The sequence below is a fragment of the Nannospalax galili genome, unplaced genomic scaffold (assembly GCF_000622305.1).
Source record: "Nannospalax galili isolate Female #2095 unplaced genomic scaffold, S.galili_v1.0 scaffold211, whole genome shotgun sequence".
In the NCBI taxonomy this organism is placed as follows: domain Eukaryota; kingdom Metazoa; phylum Chordata; class Mammalia; order Rodentia; family Spalacidae; genus Nannospalax; species Nannospalax galili.
Window position 1 is genome coordinate 3,440,086 of NW_008329624.1, and position 12,904 is coordinate 3,452,989.

A 12,904-nucleotide genomic window follows, 5' to 3' on the forward strand; every position below is an offset into this window, starting at 1 on the left:
AAGACATCAGATTCCTTGGAACTGGAGTTGCAGACAGTTGTTAGCTGCCATGTGGGTGTTGGGATTCGAATCTGGGTCTTCTGCAAGAACAACCAGTGTTCTTAACTGCTGAGCCATCTCTCCAGCCCCATATATAACTTCTTAAAAAATTATATATAATTATCTTTAAGCTAGGTTCGGGAGCATTATGGCAAGGTCACATGTGTACGTGTGCATGTAGAAGCCAAAGGTCAGCTTTGTGTGTCATTCTTCAGGAGTCATCTGCCTTGTTTTTTTGAGACAGTTTCTCAGTAGAGTCTGGGGCTTGCCAGTTAGGCTAGGTTATCTCTGCCCTTCCCCCAAGGCTGGGATTAGAGGCATGTACTACCATGCTTGGCTGTTTACGTGGGTGCTGTGGATCAACAATCCTCATGCTTTCAAGGTAAGCACCTTACTAATTGAGCTACCTCTCAGGAGAAGTTTGTTTTTTGTTTTGTTTTAATTCGGCAAACATACTTAATTCAGGATATATATTTAGAACATCTTCAGTTACTGAAACTGATAAAATTGGAATGTGAAGTCTAAATATTAGAGTTGTCTTTGGTTCTCAAAGACCAGTCTCAGTTCACATTTTTCCATACCTTGGATGTTTGTTCCAGAACTTGCATGATGAAGTAATGATGCCATATCTCTTAGAAGTATGCCATTTGCCCCTCGACCACCCTTGACTTCCTGAGTATTGATCTAAGGTAGTGCAGGGAATTTCTAGTTGTGATGACATGTCAGGGAGACAGGACCTGTTCAGGTGTCGTTACAACAGTGTACAAGCATGATTGGAGGCATTTGCTCCAAAACAGCTCCCTGCCCCCAACCTCAGGTCCTCATTCATTCTTCTGGAAGTCTTCATCAAGTTGCCAGGATTGTGCTAGTCCCTGGGGCTGCAGAGGAGGCAGAGCAGGCAGCTTTCCTTCCTGTGTAGCTAACTTAGCCACTAGCCGGGGAGGCAGACAACTGAAGTCTTTATGAGAAAAAGAGAAAGAAGGGCAAATGGCCTGATGAAGAGGAAGTAGTGTTTGAGTGGGTGATATGTGATTGAGCTCCCTCAGTAGGAACACACACATAGGAACATCTGTGAGAGGGAGAGTACCTGTGTGTTTGAATCATGGCTGAGCTTCCTTTGTCCCAGTGACTCCTTCATTGAAAAATACAAAGCACTGCTTGTTGTATATGCATTAACTCTTTTTATATGATCAAACTCTGGCACATAGCACTATGGCTTGCTAGGTGCAAGAGTTGTATGACTGTGCTTTGGTAAGTAGTTTAAAAAGAGGGTGACAGATATGATGTGGACTGGGCACCAGCCTCTTTTCTAGTATCAAGCCAAGCTCCTTCTGTTTAAAATAGGCTCCTGTTCACACATGTCCCCGTCACATACTCAGAAATTCAGAGATGGGCTTGGATCAACAAATTCATCCTTTGAAATGTCAACCATCATTTTAAATTGTAAGATTACCTCATATTCTCCTACTTTATTTTGTTATGATTGAATGATTTAACGTTTTATTACTTGGTGAGGCTCTTGAGAGAGTAAAATTTTGTTAGCTTGAAGAATGGGGTACTAGCACTGAGGACAGATATGTAGTGGATCTGTGGGTATCAGGTAGTAAAGGGGTGAGGGTGGGGTGGGGCTGGTGAGAACAGCAGGAGATTTCAGGGAGATAAACTGCTTTGGTCTGGTTCTGGGATTGACCCACTTTGCACATTTTCTCATATTCTGTCTTGGGCGTCTAATCTTCGTTCTGATGACTAAACTGGCAAAGTTACTATGAGTGGCTTCCATACGAGGTACCCACAGAGCAACCCAGAACCGCCATTGAAAGTCCTCACCCTAAGGGTCTTCCCTTCATTGCCCTGACAGGTAGGCAGCTGCAACAAGTGGAATTCCCAGGCCCTCCAGCTAGTCTGTGGTAGACTGCCAGAAACCTTGGCATGGGCCTGCCTCTCCAAGATGGTAGTCCCTGCAGGTCTGGGCAGTTGAGGCCTGCCCAGGTCATTAGCAGGTTCTAGGGAGTCTGTCAACGAGCTCTCAGCAGGCTTTCCAAGCTACTTGAAAGGCCCACACAAGCCCAGGTCACCCGAATGTTGTGAGGCTCAGGAATAAACCATTTGTTTTTCAGCTTTTGGCATAATAGACAATTTTGTACATTCCTAAGGGCACTAAAATACCGTACAATTTTTATGGCAGTAGTAGAAATTGCTTTCTTCTACTTAGAAAATAGCATAAAAATGTAAAAGGAAAAGCACTTCTATTTTAATCTCTAGGCCTAAAATGGAGGCCCCTGGAGTTGGTCTGTTCTTTGTAGCAATGATGTTGGTTGGGGCCTGATTTACCTTCCCTTATTCCTGATGGTTGGTTTCTTACAGATGAGATCTACGGGAACAGCTTGATTTCTACTGTGATCGACAGCTGCAACTGCTCAGACTCCAGTGACATTGAACTGAGTGATGACTGGGCTGCTAAGAAGTCTCCTAAAATTTCCAGAGCTAGCAAATCACCCAAACTCCCAAGGCAAGGCTAGGCTTCGGGGTGTTTCCCTTTTTTGTGCCTCTAACATGATGTGACTGTGTTTGTTCGGCAGAAGAGTTCCATTGAAGCTGGCTGTAACATGGATTCTGAACCATACAATGCAGTCCCATTCTAGAATCTTTTCTTGTGCAAATAAACTTAGCTGTATGGAAGAGAAGGAAACTGATAGTTGTACAACAGATCACCAACATAAGGATTTCCTCATCAGTAGACGTTAGTGGGTAGACAGATCCTCACCAAGACCTGTGCTTGTTTTGTGATTCTGTGATAGCAAGCAGAATTAAGGTGTGATTGACATACTCTCTAGGTGTGCCCTAAAGCCCAAACTTAAACAGTTCGTTGGGCAGTTAGTTGATTCACCCATGTGTGTCTGCCCAGTTCAGAACAAAAGACTTGCTCATCGTTCCAGAAGGTCTTTTGTGCTTCTTGCATTCAATATGACTTCTGTTGCTATAGATTAGTTTTGCCTGTTCTTAAGTTTCATATTAATATCAACTCTATTTAGCTTTTTTTCCTCAACACATTGTTTGAGCTTCATTTATATAATCATGTACACCAGTAGTTTGTATTTCTTTGTTGCTTGATAGAATTGTCCCGTTGTAACAAACATACTGCCCTGTGGTTATGTTCTTTACCAGTCAGCAGGTACCTGCCAATTCCCAGTTTGGTGGTGAATACATTCATTGTAAACATTTTAATGAAAGGTTTTATGGATATGTGTACTTGTTTCTCTTGTGTGTACACTTAGGAAGGGAGTTGCAGGGTCATGGGTTAAATGTATGGTAAACTCATGAAAACTACAAATAATGTATGCAAATGTCTGTAAGTTCCAGCTGCTTCTAGTCTTACAGCTCTGGTGTCACTTTAAGAAAATTTTACCTCTTCTGGTGGGTGTTTAGTGGTGTCTAGCCTAGAGTAATTTAATTCTAGACTTTCCATGGACTGAGGATGCTGAGTACCTTTTGTGTGTTTATCAACTGTCTGCTTACCTCCTTTGGTGAAGGGTCTGTTCAAGTCTTTACTCATTTTTTATTAGTTGTAAGATTTCTTTTCTGTAACTTAGAGAGAACGCCTGTCAAATATACAGATAGTCCATAATGTGAAGTTCATTTATGATCAGTGTCCTTTGGGAAATCTTTGTCTACCCTAAGACTATGAGGGTCTTTCCAGGTGCTTTTGAATTTTAGTTTTTACATTAAATCTCAGATTCCCTTATGTCCAAATTAATTTTGTTTTGTTTTGTTTTTTGGGCCAGGGTCTCCCTGTAGTCCTAGCTGGCTGGGAGCTCACTGTGTAGACCAGGCTGGCCTGGAACTCACAGAGATCCGCCTGCCTCTGCTTCTACACCCAGCTCCAAATTAATTTTTGCGTATAAATGAAAAGTAAACATTTTTTCCTGTTATTTTCCAGCTCTTCAGTGTGGTTAACGCTTTTTTCATCTAAAGCTTGTTATGAATGTCTAGCATTTCAATAGTGTTTCAGCTCTTTCCATTACTTAAACAGAGAGGGCATTTACAACACATTGTGCCTGTGGATGGCCTAGCTCACAGCTCTGCTCAGCTCAATTTCCCATGTTCCCATTCCTCAGGAGGCTGAAGTTCCTTACCAAGTTTGAATGCAGTACATATATGATGCTTCTCATAGGATGTTACAAACCTTACACATTCATCTTCCTAACGTCCTTTTTTTAAGTAGACTGGTGTTAAACATGCATTATAAACAAGGGAGCAGAGCCAGAACGTGGGATCAGAAGGCAGCAGGAAAGCTTTAGATTCCCTGATTCGATGAAGTACTAAGTAATCTGTTAAATTCAAACTGACATAGAATGGACTTTGAAAATCACAGTGGTCTCAGAATGAGAAATGAGTTCCCGCCTGCCATTTTCCCTAAGACTGATTCTGTAAATCCCAGGTAGGAGGCATGTGGCCATTTCCAAATTTGCTGTAACTCAGTAGATGTTGGGAGTTAATTCTGTGAGGTGTTGACAAATTATTTGATCTGACCTTCCTTTTTTTAAAATTCTATATATTACTCAGTATTCAGTTGGCGCTCTTTCTTCATGTACCTAAAACAAAAGCAAGAGAGCCTTGTGAAATTAGGTCCCTGGCCATCAAGAGCCAACATCCACAGCTGGCTGTCTGAGGGGAAAGAAGAGTGTTCTATCCATGCATGCCTGACCCTGCCTGATCTTGTCTTCACAGGATCAGCATTGAGGCCCGCAAGTCACCCAAGCTTCCCCGTGCTGCTCAAGAGATCTCCCGGTCTCCCCGATTGCCCATGCGCAAGCCTTCCATGGGGTCACCCAGCCTGACTCGGAGAGAGTTTCCTTTTGAAGACATGGCTCAGGTAGAAGCACATACCTGATAGTGCAGCCTCCCTTGGGATACCTGGAAGTACCACCTTCCTTCCCAACTTACCTGTCCTACTCTTTACTGTCCTAGCCTGCAGGCTACAGGACTCTCTGTCCAGTGCAGTTTGCCCCTCTCTTCCTCCAGGGAGCTCTGACTGTGATGCATTGACTTCAGCAGCTCTGCTTCCTCAAGCCTGTTCTGGTTCTGCAGTGACTCCAAGTCTGAGAAGAAATAGCACTCCTTTCAGAGCCCTCCTCCCCCAGTCTGGCCTTGCCTGCCTTCCTCAGCCCCCCTGGAAACAGGCCTTTCCCTTATCCTGTGCCTCTCCTCTGTCTAGATTACACTCTCCATTTCCTCATCCTAGTTTCTGCCCCCCACCCAGCTCAGCACCACCTTCCCTGTGACGTCTTCCTACCCTGGTCCAGCTACCATGTGCCAACACGTTGTGTTCCCAACCCCCTTCATTGGGTCATAAACTCTTCAAGGAGCTGTATTTCATCCAGTTGTATTTTTGCTCTGTGTCTGAGCATGGCAGGAACTTTTAAAACAGTTTTCATTGAATTTAATGAGAGAACAGTGATCATTGACCAGAATGGTGTCATTGCAGCTGATGTGAACAGTTACAGGTTGGAGGTTCAGACCTGGGTTCCTTCTTCAGTCCTGATTAGAAAAAAGGAGAAGGGAACAAAATGCCCCAGTCATCAGTGGCCTTTTAATTTTTAAACTTATTATTTTGTTTTGTTTTGTTATGTTGTTGCTTGTTTTATTAATTTTTTAAAGATTTGCTGTTAATTTTTTAAAGATCCAGGCTGGTCTAGAACTCACAGGACTCCTGTCTCAGTTTCCCAATTGCTGAAATTACAGGTGACCATGCCTGCTTTGTTTTGTGTGTTTGTTTAGAGATGCAGATATGCTGTGTGGTCCATGCTGGCCTCAGATTCCTGGGTTCACACAGTCCTCCCATTTCATCCAGTTCACTAGAGCAGACTACAGACATGTACCACCACACTCAGCTTGGATGACTTTTTTCTTTTTTTGTTTGAAACGGGGTTTTCTGGAGCCCAAACTGGTCTCAAACTTATAACCTTGAACTCCTGCTTCTTCTCTCCCCACCTCAGAGTGCCAAGACTATGGGTGTGTATCACCAAATCCAGTTTATGTAATGCTCCACCCCTAGAAGTGGGAGCCCATCATGCTCTAGTTAACTTCTGATAAAGTAGGCTGGACCTGGGTGTGGTTACACACACCTTTAATCCCAGAGGCAGGCAAGGCTCTGTGAGATGGGGGCCAGCCTGATCTACATAGTGAGTTCCAGGCCAGCTGGGGCTACAGGGAGACCCTTCTGAAAAAAAGTTTTTTAAATAAAGAAGGGCAGAATGATGGAAGGCATTAATATTTCTGACAGTGTGCCCTTACAGCTTTTTATACTACATGTGTTAACATTCTTACCGAGTGAACAATAGAAAATGCAGAAGTAGACCGAGGTTCTTACCTTTCTTTCCCTTTTCTCCCACAGCACAACTATCTTGCTCAAGTCACGTCCAATATCTGGGGAACCAAGTTTAAGATTGTGGGCTTAGCTGCTTTCCTGCCAACCAACCTCGGGGCAGGTAAAGACTTGTTCTGTTTTCTCACTTATTGTAGTTGGAAAAGAGACTAAACATTCCAGTTTCAACCTATAGCAACTTCAAGTGGAAATGTTAAGTCAGTGCAAGATTAGGGTAGGTGTGGCCTAACTGACTGCTGTGCTATCAGAAACACAAATTATCACCCGAACTGATTTCCCTGATAAGCTCTTGAGTTATAACACCGGTAGAAGCTGCTAAAATCTTCATTAGAACACAAAGATTTCTAGACATTTGGCCTTTATGAGCAGGTTTAGGTGGTAGTGTCCCGATTCCTCAGTCACAAGAAACTTTTGAAGAGGAGAAAAGGTAGTAAAGACTGCAAAGTTAGCTGATTTAAGAATACAGTTCCTGGCAGTCAGTATTGATAAATTTCATTTTTCAGTACCCAATAAACATCCTGCACAGGACAAGTCAGACACAGAAGAAAACTTACAGAGGGGAGTCAAGGCTGGCCAAGGCCCAGGCTCTGATTGTCCTTTGCCCTCCTGTGCACATGCGCAGTAACAGCTCGCTGCCTCACCTCAGCTCAGGGAGGAAATGGAAGTGGCAGAAGAGCCTTTCCAGAGCAGCTTCCTTCAGTCCGGCAGGTTCTTGTTTGGGGTGCAGAGCTGTGTTGTTCTCCATGCCCCCGCCGCCTCCTGAGGTGCTTCATTCGTACTGTACACGTCTCTGTGAGTGGGCCCTTCATCTCATCCGTGCACTCTACAGCTGAATGGAAATTGTCCTTCAGAAATTCTGTCTATAAGAGTTGTGTCCTGTGCAGACCTATACAGTAAATTAATTCTTTTAAACCAGATGTTGAAAATACCTGTTGATGCACTGGGGATGGAGTGCAACAGTACAGCCTTGCCTCACATCCCTAAGGCTCTGGGGTTGATCCCTGGCACCACCAACACCACAAAGCAAAAAGATCTGTGGCTGTGTGCACACCTGTGGGAACTTATTAAACAGCACAACATTCGGATTTTTCATTTTGAAGTTTCTCAGTTCAAACAAAAGACAAGTAAAAGTAAAACATAAAACTGAATTGGGAGCTGGAGAGATGGCTCACCAGTTAAGAACACTGGCTGTTCTTGCAGAAGACCCGGGTTCGAATCCCAACACCCACATGGCAGCTGTCCGTAATGCCAGTTCCAGGGGATCTGACAGCCTCTTCTGACCTCCTTGGGCATTGCATGACACGAGTGCCCTTGGATGCATGCAGGCAATACACCCATAAACATAAAATAAAAATAATAAAGTATTATTAAATTGGACTAATCCCCCAGAATAAATGAATGAATAACTAAAGAAATAAATAAATCTTACTGTGTGTAAAGCAGTGAAGAAATGAACGAGGCAGTGCACACTTGCAGCTTCTTATGCAGCAAATGTTAACATTCTTGTAAGTGACCAGTAGCAAATAGGGACTTAGACCTAGGTTCTTCCTCCTCCTCTTCCTTTTTCCCCCACAGCACAACTATCTTGCCCACACAGACAAAAAATTGTCTTATGTCAATAACCTGGAAATTCTCTGATGGCCACAAAGATATGTTCAGCTATTCACCTGTGCCATATTGACAGAGACAGCTTAGTTTTTTTGTAACCACTCTTTGAATATCATTCCCACCTGGTATGCTGAGAACTTAGCCATCTGCCTACTAAATACTGCGAAAAGGAATTGAAGTGAGAATTTCTCTATCTTTTCGAAATACTGCCCTTGTGGTGACTAGATCCACAAATAAGCCAGTGAGGCTACTAAAATGGGAGCAGAGGTGCCTTTGAGGCCTTTGAGGCCTGTGCTGCTCCAGAGTGAGTCAGCTGAGTGCCTAAGACAAGTGCTTCTGAAAGAGCATTTTGGTCCAGATAGGTATTATGACCAAGCTAAAAGAATTTCCCACTTGATTGTATTAGAGAAAAGAAAATCAACACTTAGATTCTAGGAAGTGTGTCACACATGATACCCCATTAATCTTTTTTCAAAGACAATATATAATATTCTAATGGACTTAAGTGAGTGTTCCCTATTCCGAATAGTTTGTTACTTTAAATTAGAGCAAACTGGCCCTTGAAATTTGCGTGTGTGTGTGTGTGTGTGTGAAGATTTGCTGACATATTGAGGGAGGAGAGGCTGAGCAGCTCCATCTCTGGAACTGCCTCCTCATGGCAGCCAGTATGTTGTTCAGTTCAGCATTTTTTGCTTCCTCTTGGCTTGGTGTCCCCACCCTCTTCCTTTTTTTTTTTTTTTTTTCCTTTTTTTTTCCTTTATTTGGGTTTGGGTCTTTTGGGATTGGGTTTAGATAGGGTCTCCCTGTAGCCTCAGCTTGCCAGGACTCACTGTGTAGACTAGACTATCCTTTATCTCACACAGATCTACCTGCTCTTACCTACCAAGTGCTGGGATTAGTGTGTATCAGCACTCCTGGCTCTCTTCCCTCTTCTTGATGACAAGCTCCTGCTCACCCTCAGAGACCTCAAGCTACTCTGTGGCATGCTGCCCTAGGACACAAAGCTGCACAGCTTCCAGATTAGGCCCCACACAACCTTAGTGCATTTTCTGCTGTTGTGATAAAGCGTCATAACCAAAAGTAGTTTAGGGAAGAAAGAGTTTACTTGTGCTTTTGGTGCCAGAGGGAGGAGGGAGCCCATAATTGCTGGAGAAGTATAACAACAGCCAGCCAGACAGGAAGCTGAGAGATCACATCTCCATCCACTTGCAGTAAGCAGAGAGTGAACTGGAAGTGAGCAAGGCTGTGATCTCTCAAATCCCTTCTCCAGTGATGTACTTGCTCTATGAAGACCACGCCTCCTAAACCTTCCCAGACAGCAGCAACTGGGGACCCAAGTGTTCAGATACCTGTTTCTATGGGGGATGCTTCTCAATCAAACCACCACTGTGTGCTTGCTGAGGGTCCCGGTGCGCTAGCCGTGCCTGGGCTTGCTCCTCTTCGCCTCTGGACTTAAAGTCCAAGGCCATGGCTAGTGCAGAGCCCAGGTGACTGCTGCTCCCAGTGGTGGCTGCCGCCAGCCATGATACTTCTATTTTAACTTTTCACATTTAGAATTTTAACACTACACAATAGATTCAAAGTTCAAAAGTGTTGGGGGGGTGGTATACAGTAAAAAAAATCATTTAGTTTTCTTTTCTGAAGGCAACTGATATTTCTAATTGTCTTTCAGGTTTTGTTTTATTTTTTTAAGTTTACTGTTTTATCGATCTGAACAATAAAGGATAGCTCTTTAATGTGCTAATTCGGGACCTTCGGGAACATGCAGAAGTTTTTCACTAAAATTCATGTTCTCTTTTGTGGGCAAGAGAGATGAGCATGTGAGTTAAACTTTTCCTACTTCTGGGTAGACAAAGAAGCCTTCTGAGCAACAGCCTCACACGGCCTCCACAAAGGCAGATGCTTCGGGGACACAAATTAGCTTTGACAGGCCTCAAGAAATATAGAAGAAACGAAATTGAGCAAGGGGCAGTAAGGTAGGGGTGGAGACAGGAGGGGATGTGAATATGATGCTGGCTCCTCAGGCCCTGAGCTGATGGAGGGACCGCAGTAGAGACAGGATATAGCTTCTCCTAACAAAATTACTGAATAAAAAACCCCATCTCCAGTCTCACAGGAAAGAGTATTAAACATAAAAGATGGGCTGGTGAGGTGGCTCAGTGGGTAAAGGTGCTTTTGTGCAGGCCAGACAACCTAAGTTCAATCCCTCAATCCCACAAGGTTGCAGAAGAGAACCGGCTCCCTGGAACTGTCCTCTTAGCTACACATGTGACTTATGTCTGTATGCACCTGTTCATACACTAAATAAAGATTTTAAAAATTCAGTTTTTAAGCGTAAAAAGAGAATTGGCAGAGTCTTACATCCCGTTTTTAACCTGCTGTGAAACTTCAACTTAAGATTCATAATTTCTAAGTTAATTTTTTTTCTAAATTTTACATTTGCAGGTTAGACTTCCCCTTAAATGTCTGTATTAATCAAAGTAATCTTAAGAGTTAAAAAAAAAAACTCTGAAAGTGCCTGTAAATCCCTATGCAGATCATTAGATTAAACTGGAATTCTGTAAGACAAGAATCCAGTCCTGAAGGACATGGAAATTTCAGTTTCAAAGAACTCCTGATTGCCTGAGGCTCCCCTGGCTTTGCAGTCTTGTCACCATTTGCTCTAAATCATCCTTCTGGCAGCAAATGAAGCTTTTAAAGATGTATTTTTCCTATCTTGGCTCATTGCAAAAAACATATATTTATTTAAGGTACATTTTTGATGTTCAGAATTTGTGGTTCTGTAGATAGACTGTTGATAGAGTGACTAAACTAATCCAGGAATTTGCCACTGCCCACATGGCTATGTTATTGTGAGGTGCTTCACCAGAGAAGACCACTCAGACAAAGTTCTGCTGAATGAAAGTCGTTGCTGGCCAGGACTACTACACAAGGGTGTCAGAACCCAAGTGTGTAGCCCTGAGCCATCTCTAGCGTAAGCTTTTATACAGAGAAACTATAACCAGGGGTGAAAAGTTCCCAAGCTTACAGGTGCAAAACCCCCTTAACAATTTCTGTTCTATTAAGTAACAATTACTATTTTGCAGAAGCAAGCCAAGTATAACCTACAGAAGCCATAAGTCTGCACTTAGCAGGTGTTCTTCAGGACACCCTGACCTGTTCCCAAGATAACCGGGGTCCATCTGACATGTGTCCCCATACGCTGGGCTAACTGCCTGATAAGTTCAGAGACTAGAGTCAGCCTAAACTTTAACATGGCATAGCTATGGTCAAGAAAGTGCCTTATTATACAGTTTGTGTCCGAAGAAGCAAAGGGCTCCTCTCACACTCTTGCCCAGCCTGTACAGATTTGCCTTCTGATGGCAGGGATCCACGGCCCTCCAGTTCTCTTCCCATCACTCCACTGATGCTTTGGCTCTCCTCTGATGTATCTCCACTAATTATGTCCTTCTTCCTCCCCACCAGTAATCTATAAGACCAGCCTGCTGCATCTCCAGCCACGGCAGATGACCATTTATCTCCCAGAAGTTCGGAAGATTTCTATGGACTGTATTAATTTACCTGTCTTCAACCCAAATGTTTTCAGTGAAGATGAAGATGATTTACCAGGTGTGTTCACATAGGTGGACTTGTCTGTCATAGCCCCCCTTAGTGGACCATGCAAGGGAGGCAGAGTGGTAAGTCATTCAGTACAGCCTGCTGCCTAGGTTTGGAAAAGGCCCACTTCACTTGGTATATTGGATATACTTGATGGTATGTCCTGGGAGAGATGCCACAGGTGGATCCTTGTTTAGTAGGAGGGAAACCACCAGAACATGAATGGTTAAGGTGGCAGTGACACCTGAGTTCACAGAGCTCTTCTCACATCTCATTTTACCTTCATAATAACCTTTTGTGTCATGTGTCAATAAATAGAAGTTAGAAGGTCTGTATCAAATCAAAACTAAAACCCTGTCTTGGTGGTCTAGCTGAGCCTCCACCCTTTTCATCCCTACTTGAAGAACACCTCTCCAGAGACTTTTTGTGCCTATAGATCCCAGCTCCTCAAACCTGCCTCACCTCTAGGACTTGGAACCTTTGCATTGGAACAGCTCTCTTCCACCATGCAGTGCGTTCCTGTGCACAGAGCATGCCCTGATTAAAAGTGATATCTGATACTCTTTAAAATCTGTTTTAAAAATTGTCAGGTATCTTCAGAGGGGGCAGTGTTAGAGTAGCAAAAAAAAAAAGAGTACATGAAGTTAACAGAAAAAAGTGATGGGGAAATATGGGAGGATTTGGAGGGTAGGAAGTGGACATGGATTTGATCAAAACACCTTCTATGCATGTATGAAAGTCTCAATAAATTATTTTAAAAAATAATAATTACCCCAGACCTTTCATCAGCAAGCATGAAAATCAGAAGAGCATAGAATAAAATATTTTGAGTTCTGGGGGGAAAAACTTGTCAGATGTCTGTGGTACCTTCAGTTATTTGTTTTCTACAGGGTGAGGACTAGATCCTTAAAGGATCCTGTTTTAGTCATAGATTAGAATGATTTCTAAGCTACCAGTTAGTTGTTTCTAACTTTTCTCAGTTACTCAAGGACACTAGAGAATCTACCTTTTCTAAGTAAAAGTCCACTTGTAACTTTGTAGATACAGAGACTGTACTTCCCACATCTAAACCTGAAGTTTGGTGAATGAAGCCTTGGATACTTGTACTTGATGGCACATCCCCTGCCATTTCAGTCTCAGCTTTAGAAGTGGCTCATGCTCTCCCTTTAACAACCTCCCTGTTCTCCTAAAGGCAGTGAATGTAGCTGTCTCCAGGGCTCAATGGCTGCTGCAACTGTCATTGCAGCCTCTAGTTCCCACTTGAGAGGATGGAGT

At 43.2% G+C, this 12,904-nt stretch overlaps 1 protein-coding gene across 4 annotated transcripts in view; it reads left to right on the forward strand.

Moving 5' to 3' along the window:
* The window catches only part of Tulp4 (TUB like protein 4), a 223,062-nt gene that overhangs the window by 199,803 nt on the left and 10,355 nt on the right, over positions 1-12,904 (forward strand). For all 4 annotated transcript variants that reach the window (XM_008839527.3, XM_029566811.1, XM_017799761.2 and 1 more), the window contains 4 exons: positions 2,404-2,548; positions 4,768-4,912; positions 6,434-6,527; positions 11,498-11,641. In XM_008839527.3, coding sequence (XP_008837749.1) covers positions 2,404-2,548; positions 4,768-4,912; positions 6,434-6,527; positions 11,498-11,641 — 528 coding nt within the window. The remainder of the gene's footprint in view (positions 1-2,403; positions 2,549-4,767; positions 4,913-6,433; positions 6,528-11,497; positions 11,642-12,904) is intronic.